The sequence below is a fragment of the Glycine soja genome, chromosome 11 (genome assembly GCF_004193775.1).
Source record: "Glycine soja cultivar W05 chromosome 11, ASM419377v2, whole genome shotgun sequence".
Taxonomy (NCBI): Eukaryota; Viridiplantae; Streptophyta; class Magnoliopsida; order Fabales; family Fabaceae; genus Glycine; species Glycine soja.
In genome coordinates, this window is record NC_041012.1 from 34448810 (window position 1) to 34475031 (window position 26222).

The 26222-nt window shown below is 32.7% G+C and overlaps 2 protein-coding genes across 2 annotated transcripts; one reads left to right on the forward strand and one right to left on the reverse strand.

Moving 5' to 3' along the window:
• Positions 1–10380: 10380 nt before the first annotated feature.
• Positions 10381–16604, forward strand: LOC114376339. The gene is made up of 5 exons (XM_028334425.1): positions 10381–10615; positions 11670–11932; positions 12025–12236; positions 12599–12866; positions 15990–16604. The coding sequence occupies exons 1-5, from the start codon at positions 10522–10524 to the stop codon at positions 16281–16283; spliced, it is 1131 nt and encodes a 376-aa protein (XP_028190226.1). The 5' UTR covers positions 10381–10521; the 3' UTR covers positions 16284–16604.
• Positions 16605–18094: 1490 nt separating this feature from the next.
• LOC114375386 (germin-like protein subfamily 3 member 2) lies at positions 18095–19244 on the reverse strand. Its single transcript, XM_028333160.1, has 2 exons — positions 18747–19244; positions 18095–18600 (listed from the first exon to the last, which is right to left on the reverse strand). Exons 1-2 carry the CDS (start codon positions 19147–19149, stop codon positions 18323–18325), a joined length of 681 nt encoding a protein of 226 aa, XP_028188961.1. The 5' UTR covers positions 19150–19244; the 3' UTR covers positions 18095–18322.
• Positions 19245–26222: the final 6978 nt, after the last annotated feature.

Consider the following 26222-nt stretch of genomic DNA (forward strand, 5'->3'; position numbering starts at 1 on the left):
TCAAGCTCTTCATTTTAATGTGTAAAATATTGTTGCGCAAGGATAAGTATACCCTACGCAGTAGTATCGTGGACTCAAAAGTTTGAATATTGTACCATAGAGACGGGTTGTGTTTCTAAATAATTCAAATTACATAAACTAAATAATTTTTGGAGGTTTATCTAGTGTTGAAAGTATTTTGCCAATTGTAACCGAAATACAAATTAAGCTAAGCAACAGTTTCTAAGGAAGAGATATACGATTGAAGACAAGCCCAAATTATGAATTCACATGTATCCATTTCCCCCTAATTCCAATTTTAATTAAGAACCTAAGTTAATGGTTAATCACCGATTGTCTCTTAAATTAATTGCCAACCTATGGTTAAGAACTTAAGTTAATGGTTAATCACCAATTGCCTCTTAAATTAATTGTCAACCTATGGTTAAGGTCTGAAAAAACTCTTCCCCTTAAATTAATTATCAATTGGTCATTTTGGGATTTAATTTGGGATTAAAGATGAATAAAAGAAAGATTTGTAAAAAGAAGATTCATGCCACTAGTTTGACCATGCAAGTTTTATGAACCCTATTATTTTACAGGTTAGTTAATTATGAGTAGATGATCACTAACATATAATTAATTATGAATTAGAATTATCAATTCCAATGTAAAAGAGAAAACAATAAAAACAATACGATTAACTGAATAACATCAGAGAACTCGCTTGAAATATGGAACTAGAGTACATGGTATAATTATATCATAATCCAAGCTCTGGGATTTAGTCAACCATGGTCACAGTACAACCAAACAACATACAAAATAACATAAAGAATGAAAGATATAAAAAATTCTTACAAATTATGACAAATGTTTCACCCATAGTCCTCTACCAATAGCCTTATTAAGAATGCCCAATTACTTCAAAATAAAAGACAAAATTTGAAAATTAAGAAAAAGGTACTTTATAATTAAAACCTAAGCTATTTATACACAAAGAAGTTCGTTTTGTCATGTAGGGGTAAGCATGAGTCATGCTTAAGTATGCATGACGCCAGGCTTAAAGTTCAGAGCATTGACCAATATACATACCTCGTGCTTGGAGGGTTGTGTATGAGTAAACATGGCCTATTTTTAGCTAAGCACAGGATCGTGCTTCAAGTTCAAAATGTTGGACAATAAGCATGCCTCATGCATAGGGGTTGTGCTTCCAAATCCGAAACAAAGTCTGACAAACACGCCTCGTGCATAGATTAAGCATGAGGTGTGCTTTATTCCAACTTCTAGCTCCCTTTTTATGCTTTTTCTCAATCCTTTGGAGATTTATAGGGTTTGCACAATTTAACACAATTTAGACTGAAACAACCAATCCATATGCTTATTGTCATAAAAATAATGTCAAAAATCCTATAAAAATTAATATCAAAATAGGGTTTATCAACCTCCCCACACTAGAACATTGCTTGTCCTCAAGCAATTATTTTAGCTCAAAAAATTAAAATAAACAAGAAGTTCAAAGAGGAAAATAGAAGTCCATGAGATCACTCATCTTATTCAAGAATGACAATTGATATTTGTCCTCAAGTAACCTCACCAGGGATAATGTTTAGCTAGATTCCCGATTAGACTTAAGTATTTAGAAATCAACTCCCCACTGAAAACATGAGTACTTATACTCACGTCCCTTAGTGTTTATAGGTAAAGAGAATAGACACTTAAGTACATCAAAAAGTATGTTCCATAGGCTTGTACTTCAATCAAATCACACCATAAAATTAACAAACATGCAAAAATAGGGTAAATCATGGGATGTAATGGGCCAAAGGCTTAGATGTCAAGTGGGTCACACAAAAAATGGATATACAAAAGGCTCATGAAAATAAAATGAGGTAACCTCTCTGGCACATTAATCTTCCCTCAATCTCAACTATTTCATCCCTTTTTTTCTTTACACTTTTTTATCACTTTTCATTGCTCTTACTCTTCTCCATTCTCTCATTTTTGTTTCAGTGCCAAATTCACTTTATTAGGCATTTTTTATTCCCTTTTTTTAGAAGGAGAAAAGTCAAAGTTCTTCTTTATTGACATATGGGCTTTAATTTCTGGAGGGAAGACCTTATATCATAAATTGCCTCCTTTCTTACCTACAGAGGTTATCACCACATAACCATTCACGAAGGGAACAAAAAAAGATTTTTCAAGCTCAAAGATGGCAACTAGTGGAAATGTAAGTCACAAGCTTTGAAAGTCATGAAATAGAAAGCCTAAAACTCCCTAAACTTTCACATGCAAGCAATTAAGCAGTATGCAAATGCATTTCATCACAAGTTCTAGAACAACATAAATTGAGAGATCATCACACATTAATTCCTTAGGGTTTTCTATGTTTCTACCTCATTCTGGTCTCAACAAAGAAGTTTTCAATCCAAACCACATTGCTAACTATCAACTCTCATTGGCAAAGTCCCCTAATTACAGTTACTAACTAAGTCTCTCTCTCTCTCTCATTGGATGTGAAATCTCATTTATTCATGAATATGCTAAAAGAAAAAACAAAAAGGAGCTAGAATAAATGCAGAGAACTACACAACATATCACTCAAAACAAGTGGGCAGAACAATCGTTTAGATAAAAACCCTTCCCCACACTTAACTGAAGCATGGTTGTTCGCTCCTCTGCAATGCTAATCGGCAAGTGTATCGAGTCGCACAAGTAATATAAAATGGTTAGAACCAAATATCATATCCATAGGGAACTTGTTTCACTCAAAAAATACAAATTCAATGAGCAAACATTTGTATAAAGCAAGTAAATGTTAAGTTGGGTTTTTGTATGAAAATCTAATTAACTACAAATTAAAATATCTAGAGATTGAGAAGTAAAAACAATCAAGTAGAAATCGTTGGGTCATTCTACTGAATCTACTTTGATGTTGTTGTGTATTTTTCTCTATTTAACATTATTTTAGTGTTCTTATGCTGGAAAAAAAATTACCCAAACCAAGATCCCCTGAGTGAATGGGCCTAACTCTATTTAAACCTCGTCCTTGATTCCAATGCTGAAAATCCTAACTATACATACAAATGGGTGATCAAGCCACAAGCATGCAAAAATAAGCATAGATAGAAGCAATGAACACATAAAAACAACATTAAATAGATAGTAAGAGAATTTTACATCAAAGGTTCAACAGAACTCCCGAACAAGAGGTTTAGCCTTCCATTACAAGTAATAAACTTTCAGCACAAAGGAAAAATTTTGAGGGAAGAAAATGGCTAAGAATGATTGAGGATGTCTCCTTCAACCTCTAGAACCCTAATCTCATTCCTTTAACCTATACTATCTTGGAGGCTTCATTTCTGTCACTTTGGCTTCTCCTTTTGCTCTTTTTTTTCGAATTTTCCTTTGTTTTATGCCAACTTCAGTGTTTTAAAGGCTCCTTAACATTTCAAATTCTGAAGGCTCGCTTAGCGAGATTGGCTCGCTTAGCAAGATTGACTCGCTAAGCGCGAGTTAGTGAAATTTGGCTTAACGAGCTGGGCTCGCTGAGCGCGAGAAGAGACAAACGAATCACTGGGCGAGCTTGCGGCGCGCTGGGCGAGCACATCTATAACTGATCCTCTTCTAGGGTTTCCCAACATGCTAAGTGAGCTGAGTGCCTCGCTTAGCGAGACACCAGCTGCAAGAACCTTCTCTTCTTTTAGCCTAAAATTGAAGTGGTTTCAACATTAATTCACAACATGCGAGTATCTACTATATAAAATCAAACTAAATATGAAAATATGTACAATTCCTACAAAAAGAACCATAAATTGGGGGAAAGAGGCTAATTTCATGTAACTATTCAATATAAAAGTTAGTCATAAATAACAACTAACAATGGCCCCTATGCGAGAAATAAGAAAATGAAAGCAAGAAAAGATGAAACTGAAAGAGACTAACTAACTCCTAGAAATGAAAATAAAATATGGATGACAAAGGATATTTTTTTGCAGGATGCCTCTTAGAAGCACTTCTTTAATGTCCTGAGCCTAACGAGTTAGCAAAGGAAAATTCACCCCTGGAAATGCACAATACAGTGCACTTGAAGGAATGTCTCCTCATAATGCTTGACTCTATGGCAATTGATCTGAAACGTGTCCTCATTGTTGCTTTTTAACTCAAGTACTCCATATGGGAATACTTTCACCACTATGAAGGGACCATACTACCCTGAGTGTGATTTTCTTGAAAAAAGGTGGAGGCGTGAGATATAAACTAATATTTTTCGCTCTCATGGAACTCATGCCTCTTTATGCGCTGATCATGCCACTTCTTGGTTTTCCCTTTGTAGAGCTTGATATTCTCATAAGTTTTGAATCTAAACTCATCTAGCTCCTTCAACTACCGTAACCTGTTACTACTTGCAAGCCTAGGATAAAAATTTAGAAACTTCAAAGCCCACATGGCTTTGTGCTCTAGTTCAATAGGCAAATGACAATTGTTTCCATATACTAGCCTAAAAGGAGACATCCCAATGGGAGTCTTAAAGGCTGTTTTGTAAGCCAAGAGTGTGTCATCCAATTTCAATGACCAATCTTTCCTGAACGCACTCACAATTTTCTCTAAAATCTTCTTTAGTTCCCTATTAGACACCTCAACTTGACCACTTGTTGAGGGTGGTAGGGAGTATGAGGAGGTAAGTTCTATTCTTCAACACTTTCATTGTCTGGAGACTAGGGGCCACCATGGTCCCATAAGGACAACTCACAAGGTCTTTCATTGTGGCTTCTTTTGGCCCTCCCTTCACCGGGATGCATATGATTATGTGAGGTCTTGTGATAGTTGTCAGCACACTGGTGCTTTGTCCAGGTGCCTTGAAATGTCTCACAAATCCTTTCCCCAAATATTTTGATTATGAATATATTTTGGTTGTTGTAGACTATATGTCTAAGTGGGTTGAGGCAATAGTATTACCCACTAATGATGCTCATAGTGTAACAAAATTCCTTAAAAAGAATAGTTTTACACACTTTGGTACACCACAAACAATGATTAGTGATGGAGGAACACACTTTTGCAATAAACTTTTGGATAGTCTTTTGACTAAATATATGTTACTCATAACTTGTTGAAATAATACTTGGTTAGAGCCTGAATAGGCTTGTTGAAACAATACTTGATAATTGCTCTTGGAGGCTTGTTAAAATAATATTTGGGTTGTACCTCAATTTTAATAATATTTAGGATTGAGGTTGAAGACAATTGTTGAAATAATACTTGAGTTTGAGTTAGGTTTGTTGAAACAATACTCACGTTGTACCTTAAGTTAAAGAGTACTAGGGTCTAATCCTGGAGGCTAAAAAAAGGGAAACCAAAGAATACTTGGTTTGTTGAAACTCAAAAGGCTTATTGAAATAATAGTTAGGTCTGAGCTTGAATAAGCTTGCTAAAAAAGCTCTTGATAATTGTTCAGCTCTTGTACCTTACCTTTAATTATAAAGTTAACCAGACAATGTTGCATATAAAGTTGGCGTATCAAATGCACAATTTTGGAAAATTCCATTAATGCAAAAAAAAAAAAGTATAGAAGAGAAACATTTCATTAGAATATTCAAGTCAAAATGGGAATAACATTTAATGCATCAATGAAATGCATTAATGTAAGTTTTCCAGAAGAGATCTCAACAACTAAATTTGAGTTCATCTATAAAATTCCAAAGAGTCAACAAGCTTCAAAGATCCCATACCTTGCAACCACACTTACTAAGCTATATTTATTTGCAGCAGTTTGAAAATAACACTGTAATTTTGTAAATGCTCTATAAGCATTATTAATGGTGAGCCTATATTGATGATAATATAGGGTTAATGAGCCTGAATAAACTTGTTAAAAATAATAGTACCTACCTAGAGAGACAAGTTTAAAGAGTGCTTGGGATTTGTCTGGAAAAGGCATGATGAAATACTTGGTCTGATCCTAAAGAGGCATGTTAAAAGAATACTTGGTAATTATTCTTGGAGAGGAAAGCGGAAGAATACGTAGTTTGTTGAACTTGAAGAGACTTGTTAAAAGAATATTTATAACAATGTGAAATGCTACTCCTGTAAATCTATGAGTTGGTGAAAAATTGGTGGTTGTTAAGGACAAAATATAGTCTTAGGTTGTCAAATAGAAAAAAATGAATATATGTATTATTTTAATTATTCTCTTACTATTTATTTTGTTTGACGCTAAGGAAGTTGAATATTTATTTAAGTAATTAAGATATTGATAAAGAATATTTATTAATTTTATCATAACTAATGGCAGCTAGGGAATTGAATATGAAAGAAAACATTTTGATTTTTAACAAAGAAATGTTTAAAACTAACATTTTTTCTCTTATTGACGATACCTTTAATTCATCCTATTGAGCCTAAAACTTTCAACTTAGCTTCGTATGTTCACTTTTAGTGTATTTTCTAAAAAAACTGAGGAAATTTTTTAAGAAAAGTAGTTAATCCCTTTTTCTTATATTTTCGTGTGTATTTACAATTGTAATCAAGTACTATAGTACAGAGGTGATAATTTCTTTGGATTCAGGGATATTTTTAATGTAAGTTATTCCATTCAGTCTCAAATATAATTTTTTGTTATATTTAGATCTCAAATATAAATAAATTTTAATTATTTTTACTTTATTTAATAAATTATCTTCAAAATTCACTTAATTTAATAGGAAGTTTATACTTATATCAAGTTTTAATAGATTGACATAATTTAATAAAGTTAATTATTTTTAGTTTTTTTTTATATGTTTGAGACTGAAAAAATTACAATTTTATCCTTAATCTAAGACGTCTCTATAAAACTTATATCTTATACTTAATCTTTCACTTCTTTTCAATCTAAGGATTTAATTTAATTTCAAGTACTCTTTTCAAGCACAAAGAACCTCGGTTCGAAATCTAAGGATTCAATTAAAGTATCTTAATTTAATTTTAATATTTTGTTTCTTAATTTAAATTACTGTCATGAAAGTAATTTTTTCTTTAACTTCCCATCTTTTTTTAACATCATTTTGCTTATCTTTATATTATAAATTATCTTTGTACTTTATATATAATGATTTTTTCATCATCTGTGTCAACTTTTTCAGTCCATATAATAATAATAATAATAAATTATTAATAAAATTTAAATATTTTGTTTGAATCACTATGACATTAGTGGTGTGAGTATCATATTCAAATTTTAAATATGAAATCTTATTTGAAGAGACTGAATTCAATTTTACTTAGACTAATATATATTGATAAATCTTTTAGTCTTTATAATATATATATATGTTTGTTTTTAGTATTTTAAATGCTTTATTTTAATTTTTCTTCTTCTTATGAATTAAAGATCTCAATATTACTATATTTACCGAGATTAAAAATATATATGATATTATTATTATTATTGTGACTACGGAAAAGAGACATTCTCTGTCTTTTATATATTTTAAAAAAAATTAAAATAAAAGATATAAAGAGAGAAAGAAAAGAGATTAAATAAATAAATTTATAAAAATTAAGAATAAACATGTCCTAAAGAAAAATACGTTAAAATAAATATCCTTATCATAACTGTTAAAGATTATTATTCTTCTTATTAATAATTAATAATAAGAGAAAAATAAATACTGCATACCTTGCCACATATTTTTATAAATAAAATAACAGATATTTTTTAAAATTAAACATAAAATGAGCATTTAACTCCATATTAATTAATTACTTAATACTAATCTAATATCTACACAACTAACCTATTTTAGTTTGGTGACCAGTGTCCTTTAATTGGACTTTTTTGTCATCTCACCTTTTCCATTTTTCTTCTTTTATTCTAGGATAATATTTATTTTTGTAGTTGGATTTGTTAGACGCCAATAATTATGTTCCTACATGATAGAAAATTAAAATTTTGTATTATGTTCCCACAGGATAGAAAATTAAAATTTTGTCTATGAATTTACAAAAAGTATAATAAATTAGTTTTATTGTTAGTTTTTTTTTTTAACTCAAATAGATGTGTCTATGTTCCTAAAAGATAAAAAATTAAAATTTTGTCCATGAATTTGCTTAATGGCTGCCACCGTCAAAAGGTTAACTTTTTATTTGGTCTTTGAAAAAAATAATTTATTATCATTTTAATCTTTAGATTTAATCACTTATTTATCTTTTGTACCCTAAACTTTACGTATGATCATTTTAATCTGTAAAATATTTTTGAATTTTTAATTAAGTATTACACTATACATAAATTGTTAGTATGGTGATAATAAATAACATTTGTTTATAGTGATAATAATTATTTATGATAATGAAAATTGAATGAAAGATAATTGTTAAGCATAAAAAACTATTAAATTTTATATTTAAAATGTGTATTTATGTAACAGAATTGAAAATAAATAAATATATTAAAATTAAATTAGTTTTTCCTAAGAATGAAATTAAGAATATGTATTATGTAAATATATAGATACAAACAAATGATTTGTTTTTAAAAGTCAGTATATTTATTTAATTAAGGAGGAAATTAAAAAACAAAGAGATATAAAATGGATTTTTTTATTTGACCAAAATTTAAGACGAAATTAGATATTTTCATTTTTTTTACCTTTTATTGAATTTTATTTTATTTTGTATACTCTAACATGACTAATATAATTGGTGAACTATATTTTATACTTAATTTTGTAGGTCATATATATTGTATACTTCAACATGATAGACGACAATTAGCTTCTCCAATGAGAATATAATGAATGAACTATACTTTATGCTTAATTTTATAGGTCGTATAATTTTAACTTATAATGAGCCATGTCTCCTAATACTCAATTGTTGAATAACAATGTGAAAACTGCAAAAAGGTATATAAGAAAATGGTTCTAACATTTTTATTTTTCATGTCCTCTTATACTTAATTGTTATAATGGGTCAAATTTTGTTTAACTATCTTTTCGTCATTAATATTATATTATAAAATAGATTAATTAATTAATTAATCTAACATTCTACGTATGTTAATAACATATAAGATAATAACTTAATTTAAGTAGAATATTTGGTTTGAAACCTTATAGAATCTTGTTAGTAATGTCTTAGATTTAACACTTACTATTGTGATGTAATCACTCATAAATTAAGTTTCATATTTATAATATAATTTAAATGATAAAATTATAGAAATAATAGAAGTGAGAGAATATGATAATATTTATGTTAATAATTTCATGTAATATGAAACTTAATTGAATATTTAAAAATATTTTTAAGAACCAAAATGACAATATATTTTAAGTTCAGAGACCAAAAATATCACTAAATGATTAAAATGATAAGAACTAATTAAGTTTAGAGGCCAAATTGAAAAGTCAATTTTTTGGTACTCAACAACCTCTCCTTATCACATCAGTCACGTAGGCTCAATCATTTGACTTTATGGAAAAAGCTAATACTAAAAATAATTTGTTGTACTTCTTGTAAACTTGGGGACAAAATTTAATTTTTTTAATCTTTTAGGAATTTAATTGTGAACCTCTAATAAATTCAAAGACAAACATGAATATTTATTTTTTTATTTTATAAAGATTACACAATTCAGTTTCACTCTCTTTGGTCTCACACGCTCACCCTTTCTCTTTTTCATTTCATTTCTTTTTATTATTTTTTTGAAAAATTGTTCTCTCTCTTCCCAATTTCCTTCCTATTTTCTCTCCCTCACTCTCTTTTTTTATTTTTGAATTTTTATTTACTCACAGATTTTTATATCCTATAATTTATATTAACACAATAACACATACAATCATAAGAAATTATTGTACTTTTACCAACATGTTATTTCGTTATTTGTAAATATTTAATATATATTATACTTGTTATTATATAATAATATTATTATCATATTAATTAAATGAAATAATTACTTATTAATTTCTATAATTTATATTATTATTGAATAATGTTACAAAATTTCTTTTTAACAAAAGTTAAAACTTGGTTTTAACATTTATACTTTATAATTTTTTCATATAACTTTATAAATATTTTAAATAAAATAACAAATATATGTGAAACTCTAAATATATTTTTTCTGCTTCGATACACTCTCAAATTTTCTACTTCAAAGAACTTATTAAGTAAAAATATTTGTTTTATCAAAAATATTTAATGTTACACTTAAACTTATTTGTTTATTACTGTACTCTCAATTTACAAAATATATATATTTTGATACACAATAACAAATGCATTCGTTGTGCTAGGAATTAAGGATAATAATGTCCAATCCGTCATTGCCATTCGCCAGATCGCCTTATCTAAGGTTACAGTAGTACATCATTATAAAAATAAAAAAATAAAAAGTCTACACACTACTATGATGTATCTAACATTCTAAATTTCTAACTTTCCTCTCTCTCTCTCTCTCTCCGAGGTCTTAGATCTCTGCTCTGTCTCTGTCTCTATCTCTACTTGAGGCCTTTCCCTCTGTTCCGTTGGCGGGTGGGTCTTTCTTCTCTCAAAATGGCCACCGGAGTGAACAGAAAAATTTCTGCTGCATCAGCTCGGGCCCACACCAGAAGGGCGAAGAAAACCAATTCTCTACCCCTTCCTTCAGGTTACTCTTCGCAGTTCCACTCACTCTTCGTTAAAGTTTCGTTTTTTATTGCATTTTAAGCTGTAAATGTTTCTGGGTCGTGTTGCATCTATAGTTAGAAATGAGGATATGTGAATATTAATCCAAAAAAATTGTTTGTTTGATGAGCACCGAGAAAGCTCGGGAAGCCTTTCCCTGCGCTTGTTTTGTTTTCTTTATCCGTAGGAATTGAAGATATCGAAGACAAGTACCAGACGATTTATAACCATCCAGTATAGATTGTTTTGTGTGGACACGTATAATGAACCATCGATTATGTTTCAATTTAATAGTTATTATTATGGCTTGGATTGCAATTGCACCTGGGGCATTATGATATTCCGTTCCTCATATTTACACGTCATTTATTAGTTAAGTTTAATTTTTATACACTATAGGTGTAGAAACTTTTACACTGACAAGTGGCAACCAATCAGAAATTGCTTTAGATATGACTTTGAAAGTAGTTATTACTTTAGTCCACATGGTGAATTGGTATTCGATGTTTGGATGACTGTGTAAGTAAATCTTTATGCTGACTATGTGTTCGTATTAAATTCTTATTAGTTATCAATGGGAGTTGGTCACTTTTTATTTTGTTCATTCCTTTTCTTTAGTAAGAGATTTGTTTATTAGTAAGCTAAAGTCTAGGGAGAGGAGAGTATCGCATTCCAAATCCTGGTGTGCTACAAGCCTTATCCTTAGTTTATAATGGTACTTCAAATTCGCTTGCTAAGGGGGATTGATGGTAGAAGGAGTCCAACCTAAGCATTTTTAAGTAACTTGCTCCGATCATTGCCAACTTTATTTGTTTTCAATCAGCATAAACAATGAAAACCAATCATTGCCAACTGAACCAACCCCTGTTGGCTTTAGGAGATTTATAACTAGTCTCACCTGTATTGGAGCATAGGGTAATTATTAAGTTGTATTTTGATATTCCTATGCTTGACTTATGGACTGCAAATTGTCATTTAGTCTTTATGTTTGAAGTTTTATTTATCTGTTTTTTAAATTTGGCATTATTATCTCTCAGGAATTCTTGGAACAGCACTAGCAGTGTTGTTTATTGGGTTTCTAGCATGGGCTTATCAGGTTATTCAACCTCCCCCTCCCAAGATATGCGGCACTCCTGATGGACCACCTATAACAGCACCAAGAATCAAATTAAGAGACGGAAGGCATTTGGCATACAAAGAGCATGGTGTTCCAAAAGATGCAGCCAAGTATAAAATCATCTCTGTACATGGTTTTAATAGTTGCAGGCATGATGCTGTGATTGCCGATACCCTATCACCGGTAATTATTAATATTACATTTTTTTTGTCTTTCATAGCATTCTCTAATATCTTTGTTGTTTGTACTATTATATTTAAGATGGGTTTTTCCAGGATGTTGTTGAGGAGCTGGGGATCTACATTGTATCTTTCGACAGACCTGGTTATGGGGAAAGTGATCCTGATCCAAATCGTACACTAAAAAGCATTGCTCTAGATATACAAGAGCTTGCAGATCAGCTGGGATTGGGCTCCAAATTCTATGTAGTTGGTGTCTCCATGGGTGGACAAGTTGTTTGGAACTGCCTTAAGTACATACCTCACAGGTATGACTTGGGATATTTTTAGTTTATTGTTAACACCATTGTTTTAGAAAGTATAACAGTTACTGTGTAATGTTGTGTGTTGTGTATGATCAGGCAGCCTTTATTTATAATGAGTAAGTAGGATCAATATTGATTACATAGGATCAATCTAATAATGAGTAATAATGACTAAATCACTAATTACTATCTAATCATAATAACAGAATAATATGTAAAACAGAAAGCATATCACTAATATTTCTTTTTACATGATTTGTTCTTTTGTTATTATGTTCACATCTTCTTGCTTGCCTATACATGTTAGCAGTGTGAGATACAGCTGTCAACCTCTCTTTGTAAAAATAATTTTTTTATGCTGACAGGCTGACAGGTGCAGTACTTGTCGCCCCAGTTGTCAACTACTGGTGGCCTGGTCTACCTGCAAACTTAACTACTGAAGCCTATGACCAACAAAAATTACAAGACCAATGGGCACTTCGTGTTGCTCACTACGTACCATGGCTAACTTACTGGTGGAACACTCAGCGATGGTTCCCAGGATCTAGTGTAATTGCTCATAGTCCACATATCTTTTCTCATCAAGACAAAGAACTTCTGCCTAAGTTGTTGTCCGATAGAAAGAGTTATGCGGTAGGTATCCAGCCTTTAGGTGATTACAAAATTGTGAATTTTTGCTGAATGCAATTCAGTGTGATTTAGCTGTATTGGTTAAATTCGTAAAATATGGTTTGATTTTGAAATATGTTGGCAATTGTTTTGCTTCCAAAGATCAGAACTTCACCAACTGCACAAATTCATGTTGTGAATATATTCTCTTGGAATTTGGTCACGAAAGAAAATTGTTTTTCAGTTTTTTCTAACTGTTTAATTTAGCATGTGGATGCCTACATTTTTTGAAATTGGTTGTAAACAATTCTGACCGCCTAATGCTTCTGAATTCTTTGTATGCATACTCTGTGTTCTTCGTTTTTGATGTTATACAGATATAAAAAAAATAAATAACTTTTGGAATTAATAGCTACTACAATAGTTTGTCTTTGGTTACTATTATGGATATTAAAAGATATATAATATAAAACACAAATTCAGACTGGAGTATTTAAAACACAAGATTCTCCCTTTTTGGTGGGAATCCATGTCGTGGGTGAACATCCTAGGAGCTTTCCCGCAGAAACCTAGGCAGCATTTCTCCCAACATGCCATCTGTTTGCCTAATCGGATTCGAGATAACAGATGGCGATGCTGGTGGTTGGCCCTCACATGGGCAGTGTGGCAACAGAGGAATAAAATAATCTTTTCAAATGAGACTTTTGATGGCAACAAGGTGATGGAGGATGCTATTTTTATACTTTGGACGTGGATGAGGAGTTTTGAGAAAGACTTTGCACTTCCCTACAGCTATTGGTCGACTAACATTTCATCAGTTTTTGTTAATACAGGGGGGTAGAATCTTTAGGAACTGGAATGTTAACAGAACTTGAACCCAGCTATTGGTTCCCTTTGGGACTGACCTTAGTCTGATTTTGGAACCATGTGGCTGGTAGTCTAACTACTTGTACTGATAGTACCGCTGGTACTGATTATAATTATATATATAAATATAATTTATTTTTGCCGATCAAAAAAAAAAAAGACTGGAGTATTTAAACTATGATCATTGATGCATTATATTGGTATCAGTTTTGGATCATGTTATTCTTGCATGACTACCAGCCACATGTTATTGATGCATTATACTGGTAGTCTAACATGATCCGCTGGTACTTAGTCTGATTCATTGTTCATTATATTTGTAGACAAATAATATCTTGTTCCCTAAGGATTTGGTTTGGATCATGTTATTCTTGCATGAACAATTGTGGGAGAAAATGCCTGAAAATTCATTCTTAAATTAAAAGGTCTATGAACTATGAATCTTTTTGCTTGTGTTGTAGTGTTTGACATATATAGAAGATATAGCTATTAAATATCAACCTTGTATAATTATTGACAATAGTTTGATGCATTTTGTAATAATTAAGGCTTAGTTGCACTTTTTGTCTTCCTACAGTTGTCATTTCTCAAATCCCCTGCCCATTTTTTATGCATATTTGGTCCCCCACTATTTTGGCTATGTATGAATAGCCGCTCGCACACCGTTTCATCCAGTTGAACATGGTTTCTAACGGAAATTCAAACACACTTTAATTGTGTAATTTTGATCTCTGTTAACTTGACAGTCAATAAAAACTAACATACTCCGGCGCTAGAGGCTCCTCACTTCGCTAAGGTACGGGGGAGAGTAATTGTACATTGCCTTCTCCTTGTATATGCAAAGAAGTTGTTTCTAGATTCGAGCCCATGACCAACCGGTCACCAAGACACAACTTCACTAAGGTATGGGGGAGAGTAATTGTAAATTGCCTTCTCCTTGTATATGCAAAGAAGTTGTTTCCAGATTCGAGCCCATGACCAACCGGTCACCAAGACACAACTTTACCATTGCACTAGGACTCGCCCTCTAATTTGACATTCAATATTTGGTGAAAATCTAAACATAGCACTCTACTGCAATCCACATCAGCATTTCCTTTAAATATTGAATGTTAAGTTAACGGATGAACCAAAATTACACACTTAAAATAGTGGGATCAAATTGGCAAAAAAAAAAAAAAGAATGAGGGGACTAAATTTGATAAATGACAATAGTAAGGGTCCAATAAAGTTGATATATGATAAAGATACTTACCCTGTATCCATGAATAGCTAGGAATATGGACTTTGGAGTTTATTTTTGGAACTTGATATCTGTTACATCATCTGCCAATTGAGAGCAGAATAAATGAATTGCATGAGAATTATTTTGAAGCATATTTTATCAGAGAAGCAAAATGTTTGTTTGTGCCCGAGGCTTTTGGTGCATTGCTCCTGCCATATCCTCATTCTTTTTATTCTTTTATCTTCAAATTACCTAATCAACTTATATAGAAAATTGTTAAGAGTACTGCCACTGTGACCTGGTTAGGTTGGCATAGCAGGTAAATCAATCTTCATGATATTAGTGCCTTGTATTTTCCAATTAGCTATTATCTGCATCCCATGGATAACTGCCTAAAGTTTATTGATTTCACAGATAGTTTGTTTTGAGTTCTTTCGCAATTTGTGATGTGTAACAAATTGAATGTTAAAGGTTCATCTGTAATTAAGGGATGTGGAAATTCTAAAATTTTATGCATGTATTTTCATGTTGAGGCATTGCACAATGACATCATTTAATCCATGTAGTTTATCCAACCTACAGAGGAAAGACTTTTGCCATGTATATTCTTGTTGAAGCAAGACAATTTGATACTTGTGCACCCAGTTTGACTTGATAATGCTTTGTTAGCATGCACTTTTGATATTTGATTTTACAGTTATCTGAATAATGCTAAAGCAACTTTTCACTTTTGTAAGTGCCCTTCTAGCATGGATGGAATCTTTTGAATTTCATCCACTAATAAAGAAATAGTTCTGTGAGAATTGGGTTCGTTCTAGAAGTAGCTTATTAATTGAACCATTAAATTTGATTAGCCTCATTCTAATTGAGTATGCTTGAAGTTCTGTAGTTGTCTTCAACTAAATAATTTCCTCTCATAAATATATAATAACATGCCTTGTTTCTGTTAGCATATTGGCTTGGAAAAGTTTTAGCTCTTCAAGTCCCTTAAACATCAGTTTCTTACCTCAATTCTTCATAGAGATTTATAAATTTGTTTTTTGTGGCTTCCACAGGCACAGGTAATACAGCAAGGTGATTATGAAACCATCCACCGCGACATAAATATTGGATTTGGTAACTGGGAATATAGTCCCCTTGATCTTGAAAACCCATTTCCAAATAACGAAGGCTCTGTCCATCTTTGGCAAGGAGATGAGGATATGATGGTTCCAGTTACACTGCAACGATACATAGCACAAAACCTTCCATGGATTAACTATCATGAACTCCAAGGTTCTGGTCACATTTTTGCTCATGCTGATGGTATGAGTGATACTATCATCAAGTCACTTTTACGTGCGAAGTAGGCTTCTTTTATGTTAGTTACTGTCTGTGAGAAGTTGGCGGCTTCTATATTGGTTACGGTCTATCTCAGGTCAGTTTCAGCATTTAATATCTCAGTTTTGGAGGATTCAAACTGTTGAACAGAATGATGTATGATCAACTTTGAACAACATTGTGTACACTTAATGGTAGGGAGAATTCAATTACTCAATAATTGTATGAACTATATTCTTTTGTGTGGGAAGTTGTTTAACAGAAATTGGCTTGTTTAAGTTACTCTGAAGCTGACACTATGGCGATGAGTAGCACTATTTTTGCAAAATCGTGTTTGGCTTTTAACTGCCTGATTTTTTATTTAATTTTTTTTACCAAAAATCAATTCTCAACAGCGTGTTCTTGACTTGAATTTGGACACATGCTAATTATTTTCAACTGTTCTAAATGTCCGTGTACGGAAGTTTGTGGTTCATATTAAAACAGCTAACAGATATATAGATGATGGGGTAGATAAATAGATGAGAAAAGGGAAAATGATTCATGTTATGATCTAAATTGAATACCCATCATCTAAATCAAACATGGTTATGTTTAGCACCAGTGTTCGGAAGTGAAATATTCGAATGAAATTTCCATAGACTTCAGTGGTGTGCTTGCAAGGATTTTGACGTTCAAATTAGTCTGATTTTAAAATAGAGGATCAAAGATAGAGAGAATATATTAAATCCCATTAGGTTTATATGTACCATTCTTGATTTGGTTATTTTGATGTTTCTTACCAGATATTTGTTTGGACTTTGGACAAATCTTATCAGATTCTTTACAATGATTCAATGCTTCACATCCATATTGAGGTTCATTCACGGTTTAAGGACTCTGGGTAAATGTCTTTTGAGGTTTAGTTATTGGGTCAGCGCATTAAGGTGTGTATGTGTGTGTGTTTTCTCAGTATATTAAGGTTGTGTTTGGAAACGTTCAACTTAGTTGAATGGCTATGTTGAACGGAAAAATTCCACATTTCAAAGCAAAAACGCCAAAGCAATTATGGTGTTACTTTTGCATTGTGTCTAATTTAATTTGTCCGAACTTAAATTCTCCAAAGAGGGGTGTATAAATTATTGTCAATAATGTCTTTAGTCCCTTGTACCCTTTTCCATGTCACGTGTAAGGCCAAGCATAATGTCACCCCTGAGAATTCAGAAGTAAATTTGTAGCACGAAAGAATAATTCATGCGCGTTACTGGGTGTCTCATGATAGGCATAGCTTTGGCTTTTCTGAATTGTAATCAAAACCATGTCCTCCACTTGCCACAATAAAATAAAAAAAAAATGCTGGTTTCCCATTAATTTATAGATTTTGAAGCTTAATAATGTCGCGTGTTTGTTTTGGCAGTGTTGCCTATAATGTTTTTCTTAATTGGCAAAGCCTTATCATTGCTATCATCTCTTGCAAAAAGCCTATGACGACTTTTGAAGTATTTGGGGTGTAAAAAACTAGTTAGCAGCTCGTTAGGTTGCCACGCAGCTCTATTATATTATTCCTTGTCATCAATCATATCATCATGTGCTTCAGCAACCTTCATTCCTTCAAAGTATATCACCGCCCAAAAGTCTTATTACCTTGTGGGACAAACCTTACGTGTTTGTCAGTGTTATTATCTAATCAAAATTAAAGTTTTACTTTTGATAAATTATGTTGATTTTTAATACAAATTTTTATCATATAAATCATTGAGATGAAACCCCAATTTTAATTAGAGAACAACAATAAAAACACTTAAGTAACTTGAAATTTTTTCCTATCTCATTTTTAATCTTATTATTTTGATAATTAATATTATGGGGAGAGGGGAATGGACTATTTGCTGCTTCAGAGTTTCAATACAAGGTAATGTGACCAAGCTGCACTCCATATTCTTTACTTATATAGTATTGTAATTAATACTACAACGATACACAAAAAGTGGGACAAGAGGTTGAAAACTCTTCAAAACAATGAAAAAAGCAAGAAAATTTAAACCCCAAGACATGATTCAAACCCTGAAAGGTACATAGACCAACAGAACTACCTTGCTGTCTTGGGATCAAATTTTTTCCTCAAGGTCCCAATCTGCTTAGAACTCAATCCAAAAGCCTTCTGTAGAAGCTCCTCATCAATCCCTGAGCCAAACACAGCAGAAGGTATCTTCTGAATACCAGGGTTTTGGCTATTGAAGCTTCCAAACAATGTGGCAGGCTCATCGCCAACGTTCATCATGAAGTGCACTAGCCCTTTAGGGAGCACCATGATCTCTCCTTGCTCAAGTACTCTAGCAAACACCCTATTGTTGGAATCAACAAAACCTAAGTACATAGAGTTATAAGATTGACTTTGTGGTAAAAAGAGAAGGGAGAAGGAAGAGGTGGTGGATTTGAATTGTCCCACTAACAAAACAAAAATAACAACTATATAATTAACAACTAACATTTGCTGATAAGAAAAAACAAACCTGAGTACACTTTTCCTTGCACCACATGAACTAGCTCCGTGGCTCTCGGGTGAAAATGGGGTGGATTGATGCCCCCAACTTCGATGTCGGCTCGCACAAAAGACAAGCCTAGAGTGTTGAGTCCTGGAAAATTGGTAGGGCTTGCTGACACCACAGCTAGGCCTGTGTCTGAGAAGTTCCCTGTGGCTTTTTTGAGTCCTGAAAAGACAAAGTCCTCAGTGGTGGCTTCGGAGGAGTTCTTGCATGGGAGAATGTAGTGCATGTCATGTGATGTTTTGATGGCACCAAATATTGGGTTTGATATGCAGAAGTCTTGGACTGGATCAGGGTCAGAGGCCAGTGTGATGGAAGCACTAAGGGAGAAAATAGCAAGCATAAGCCAAAGGGTGTTTTCTGAAAACATTTTTCTGATCTCTTGTTCTTTTGCCTCTTTCCTTTTTTGGTTCAGTAGTGGCTAGCTTGTGTGTTGAACAAAGAGTGAGTTTAGGTGGCTTATATAGAAATGAAATGTATGTTATGTTATAGTATATTTTAATATTTAAGAAGCTTTTTAAATGAACTGCACTACGCTCTTGGAATGATCACTAGGTAGTATAAGATGCAAAAGCTTTATTACAGGATCTTAGGCACATATTCTGCAATTAATGTTTCTTTTTTTTTTTTTTTTGGTATTAAAACTTGTACAGTGGGAGGTCTAAATGACAATCAATTTTACCCTTATTCAATTAGTTTCTCAGTACTAAAATTGAAGATCTCCTGAAAATTATTGTCCAACAAATAAGATTTTAGTAACATAATGAAAAATCAAACTTGTTCCATAGATAAATGATAGTTAATTCTGAATCCTTAATCTATTTTTTTTTACTGAATCCTTAATCACTTCTAGCATATATAATAAGGTCCAACGTACTAATGATGCTCAAGTTTTATTACAAGTACGTTGTTTTCAGCATTATAACATACAATACTTGTTATATAAAATTAATTAAAAGTGATTAAATCATAGGCTATTCCACGCGTTGTATAAAGCGGCGCTGACAATAACCATGATTAGAACGATTAATTAGGAATCTGTGTTTTAATTAAACAGGAAATACTTCCTGCGTGCACCACCACGGGGATTAAGGTGTGGTGATGTTGTTGCATTAGTGAACCATCCAATTCATGTTCTCGTGCCATTTATGCTGTATCCATCGATTGCATGGTGCTGTTCTCATTGCTTTACTTGTATGTGAAGGAAGCTAGGCATACGATCGAGTTGGCAAAATTAGAATGAACTTTAATCCACGCATTGATGACTTGATTATTTGTCAGCAATATTAGCGGAGAGGGTCGTGGTCCAGTTGGATTAGTGAGATTCATAACGCTAGAGTTGAACCGTAGAAAATGAGACACCAGAATATAATACCGTTATTGAGTACTAGGATTTCTTTTTTCTATAATGATCATGGAATGCATTTTATACGTCTCAATTTTTTAAAAAAATAGATGGGAAAATCCATGCACGACAGCTCGTGAATTAATATATATGATCGAATATCACAAACCGAATTAGTCTTTAATCTAATGAGTTGAAATACACTTACGACTTTTGACAGAAAAAAAAAATCATAATTGAATTTGCAACTTATTTTTTACACAATTTGTTGTGTTAATAGAAGTCGTAACCAGACATCAGACATGCATTAGGGATAGGTCAGGGAGTCAAACATTGGATAGGTTATACAAAGTCATAAATTCAAACTTTAATTTTTTTATATATAAGTCAATTCAAACTTTGCTTCTTTTTTTTTTGAAATTAAATCTATGGTATATTATGAAACGGAACTAGGGGCTGGAAAGGTCATCTACTCATGGGCTACAAATGAGAGAATCTGTGAGGGAATATCCTCAATCCAGACTAAATCCGCAAAAGAAAAAGCAATCCTAACTAGACGATTTGCAACAATGTTTTCTGTCCTTCTAGTATGAACAAGGCATGAATTGTTTCTATGTCCCAAGAGATACTCACAATCTTGCAGAATACCATCAAAGTATGTACATTTATCCACACTTCCATTCTTCCAAGCTAGAGAATTCTTGGCAATCAGTCTCAAATAGAAGAAGGTAATGGAGAGAGAGTTGTTGAATTAGCTGAATAGTCCATCTGAAAGTCATTGTTTCTGCAATTTTCGGAGTAAAACATTGGTGATTCACACAAGTAGCTGCTGCTAGCACCTGTCCATAGCAATCCCGAAAAATGACCCCATCCCTGTGCCCTTGCCAGCTTGCCGCCACAAGAGTGCACTTATAAAGCAAATTTTGACAATTCAAACTTTGTTGTCCTTGTTGAAAAAAAATAAAATCTGCATCATTGAGCTAAAAGCTCATGTAAAATGGCCAATGGAACTAAGCCTTGATTATTCTTGGAAATTCATCAGCTAATAACAAATAAATTAAAACATTTTGAAAAAGAATATGCTTCTTGCTATTTATTTTATTTATTTATCTTTTATTATGGATAGTTTGTACTTGAGATAAAATGGATAGTTTTGTCTCCTAATAATTTGTCTCTGTAGTGTCTCTTTGCATTGTTTTTATTTCCATGGCCTGACTATTTGTACCATCACTAGAATTGTGTTAAAGTTACAGGTTTCATTTTTCCTCTTCTTTTTCCTCTCTGGAGTTAAAATTTTGAAAGCTAGCTTGTATATCGTGTAACTTGTAATAACAAGTATTACTTGCAAAATAAAACAAGAGTGACGGGAGCCGCTTAGAAGTAAATGAGGTAAAAATAGAGTGCAGGTAGCAACATTGTGAAATCCCAGATGCTTGATTTTATTATTTGGGCCCAGGATTGGGCCATGGTTAAAGATCAAGGCCAGCCCATAATCCCCCTTATTAGGAATGGCATGCCACTGGAATCCCAGGCGTGGGAGAAGATGCCTTGTTTGAGAGGAAGCACGTTTTCATGCTTCCGTACGTGTGCGGGATATGCCATGCCATGCATCATTCATATGCATCTTGTTTTTTTTTCCCCAACCTAGGTCAGGTTATTTTCGGCCAACCTCGATCAAGAGTTATTTTTGACCGACCAAGGTCAGGATTGTTTTATCTCGACTCAGACCAAGATTATTTTCGGCCAACTTCGGTTGAGGTTATTTTCAGCCAACCTCAACCAAACCTATTTTTGGTCGACCTTAGTGGGACTTTTTCTGATTGACCTCGGCTAGGGTTGTTTTTGGTCTTCCTCAACCAGGGTTGATTTTGGCCAACCTTGGTTGGCTCTTTTTGCTTGGGTTCGACTAGGGTTAATTTTGACGACCTCGACTAGATTAATCTTGGTTGACCCTAGCTAGGGTTAATTTTTAGTTGACATTGATTAGGGTTAATTTCAAGTGACTTCTACCATGCTATTTTTAGTCGATCTCAGCTAGGGTTATTTTCGATCGACCTTGACTAGGTTAATTTCTAGCTGACCTCGACCAGAGTTATTTTTGGTTGTCCTCGGCCATAGCTATTTTTGGATGACGTGGGTCGAGGTTGTTTTCGGTCGACCTCGGGCAAGGCTATTTTTGGTCGTCCTCGACCAAGATTGTTTTTGGCTGACCTCGGCCAAACTGTTTTTAGTCGACCTCGACTAGTATTATTTTCGATTGACCTCAACTAGGATTAATTTCAATTGACCTTGGCTAGCTTGTTTTTTGTCGACCTTGGGTAGGGTTAATTATCGACCGACCTAGGGTAGGGTTAATTTTTGGTTGACCTTGGATAGGGTTAATTTTTTACTGACCTCAATCAAGGTTAATTTTGGTCGACGTCGGTCGGGGATGTTTTCAGTTGACCTCAGCCAAGGGTATTTTCATTCAAGCTTGATCAAAGCTATTTTTTGGCCAACCTCAGCCAGGGATATTTCCTGCCGACCTCGACAATGACTGTTTTTGGCCTAACTCGGTCGACTGTTTTTGGTTGACATCGACTAGGATTATTTTTTGTCAACCTCGACCAGGTTGTTTTTGGCTGCCCTTAGCTAGGCTTAATTTTGGTCGACCTTAGCCAATGTTGTTTCTGGCAACCCTCAATTAGAGTTTTTTTCAACCAATCTCGACCAAGGTTGTGTTCGGCCAACCTCGGCTAGGGTTGTGTTCGGCCGATCTCAGTTAGGTTTGTATTCAATCGATCTCAGTCGAGGCGATTTTCGACCATCTTCATCTATGATTAATTTTGCCAACCTCGGTTAGGGTTATTTTTGACTGACCTCATTCAAGGTCGAGTTCAGCTAACCTTGACTTAAGTATTAAAAAAGTAAGCCATAATATGAAACTTAAGGCCCATAAGCCAACCTTAGCCTTGCAGGCTTTGGGGAATTTTTAGCCCGACGATTTTTTTTGGCCCTACGGGCCTTTTGGTCAACTCGAGCCAAGGTTAGGTTGGGAGGAGCCATTTTGACGACTGTACACTCGACTACGTCAAACAATATTTTTGCCTTTCTGGGAATCATGTTAGATTTTTGTTTTACACCATAATTATTAGTGTCTGACTTGTATTTATTGAAAATTAAGTTCTTGATGTAAATGTTGTGATTTTACACTAATAATATGGCATATTACAAAATAATATAATTTATAAATATATTGATATTCTATAACCATTCTAATGGATAGGAACATAAATAAAAAAAAACTATAATAGGTGGAAAAGTTAGATAAAGACATAATTTAAACAAATAGGACAAGATCATAAAAAAGTACAAACTGATAAATAAATAATGCATGTATTAATAACGTAAAGGTCTTTTTTTTATAGCTTTATTTAATTATAAACTGATATGTATAGTAAATTAGTTCACTTTTATAATAATTATTTTTTTTCTTTCTAAAGTTGGAGATCATATTATTTGGGTGTGTGTTTAGATAGATGTTTAAACCACATTGTATGAAAATTTCTTGAATTTCAATGTGTAAATATAAAAGTTATACAAGAGATGGATTGATCTGAATTCAGTTAAATATGTAGTGACCCGTTACCATTACATAAAATTAGGAACTAACTTAAGCGAAATTTTTTATTTTAATTCATTTAAATTTTTTTCTATTAATTTGATTATGAAAATGCTTGCCAACTTTTTTTTTCATTTCAAAGGCCAAAGGCTAAAATGCACAACTCAAAAATAAAACATCACATGATATACATACAACACTATAGTAATTTAAATCTCCTTAAAACATGCATATAAACACAAATCACACTATAAGGATAAACTATATAAATTTTGAGTCGGTCAACACTATATATAACTTTAAAGAGGAAACAAAAATGCATAATGCGTCTTCACGTCCAGATACAATATCCATGAAGCCTCCAAATACAAGGGACCACCTACTATCCGTTTGTTCCCCACGTATGCCAAATACGGGATTGTCATAGGCACGAACCACATGTGCAACAATACAATGATAAACTTACCAAAAACAAACATACTAAAATGGGATAAAACTTAATAATTAAAGCATATTTCACTATCATCACATATTTAACATAATATGTAGAAATCATACATAAAGCATAAGTCTTAGAATTTTCCTAACAGGACGTCTCATGATAATCATTAGTTTATCAATCATTACATAAAGTTTCAATCATCATACGCCATCATCATCATCAGTCCATCAATCATCACACATCATAGTATTTCTATGACTCAAGTAACATATTCTCTAGTCACAATTATCAATGCACATATCTAACTATCATGTTATGTCATGTTGAGACTCTAATCTATTTAAGGATTTGTCCACCCATCCATTCTATAAGCCCATTAGACATAAGCCACCACAACAACCTCCAACACTAGGTTGAGGACCTTCTTAACACCTCCAACTTACACGTTTACTCACATGCAATGTTATTCATCAATGCATGTATGTTATGATCATTCAAGTCCAACATTATATCACATCATCAATACATTCAATCATCATCATCAATTTAATTCATTCACCAATTTCAATACTATAAGAGGTTATAACATCATAGATTCACTAGTCATATATTCATCACGCTTATGAACCCACCTATAGTTCAATAAGCATAGCAAGACATTCCAATATCTTGAATTCTTACAAACAACTCACCAAAAAATCATAAATTGAATCTTATGATCTCAACATAAAGTCAACTATAATCATAAAACAACATCATCTCAATCACATCTCATATCAATACAAATTCATTAAGATCTCATAATAATTAATTTACGCAAGGAAAACAAACATTAATCACATCCACATCAAAACTAGTCATTGGACTCAAAATTGGTCATTGGACACAAGACTGGTCATTGGACGCAAATTCTGTAAAATTGTCTCTCATGACTTCCAAATCATCCCAAAACAAACCCAAATCATTTTTTATCAATTTCGATACATAAGCAACATCAAAACTTTTCACAAATAAGAACTTTTAACCAATATTCATCAAATAATCAAAAACCCCAATTTCAAAACTCAAAACCTCAAATGCTCAAACTATCATTTTTAAGCAACATGATTCATTTTTTAACAACATTAAAACCAATCAACAACAACCTAAACATAGAAAAATGATAAAACTTCTCTTACCTATTCAAACTCAAAAGATGACTTTGTGAAGAAGAATAAGTAAAGCAAGAAACTTTGGGTCCAAGATGGAAGCTTTCTCCTACTCTCACAACAATTCCTCACCATCCATACCCCCAAACCCCCCAAAAACCAATAAATACTGCATCAAAACCATGAAAGTGAACACTTTTATAAACTTTCAAAAGTGTCCATTAAGGAAAAAGAAAATAGAAGATGGGAGAGGAAGGAAGAGAGTTCCTTACTACTAAACTAGCCTCAACACTCGAAAAGAATACCACTGCAAGATCCCTTGAGTCAAGAAACTTCAAGGTCTCACACTATGACTCTCTCACTTCCTTCTATTTACACCCCCACACTTTACTAAACTCATCTATCTTTTTCTCATGACTCAAGGTCCATGCACTCAAACTCATCAAAACATACATACAACATGACATATACATAACATAGACATAAATATAACAATTCATTATCTCATAATTAATTAATTAATGATATACATTAAAAATAAATTTAATTTTCTTATAATCTAATTAAAATCCTTAATTATAGAAATTAAAATATTACAAAAATATAATTATAATCCAAATTAACATATCGACTCTCACATGATAAAGTCATCACATCATATTCCAAAACATATAGACAGATCTGATGGTGCATGTCTTCTGCAGAGTAACAATCATGAAATGAAATGCTACCTTAGCAAGTCTATCAGATATATCATTTCCATGTCTTTTGGTAAACACTAAGTCAAAATAAGAGTTTATTCTTATTAGCCGTCTACAATCAATGTAATTTCTCTTAAAATTTGTTCAAATTTGTACAAAATTATGTTGATTGGTGGAAAAGTTGAGATAAGATAGGTTAAAAAAGA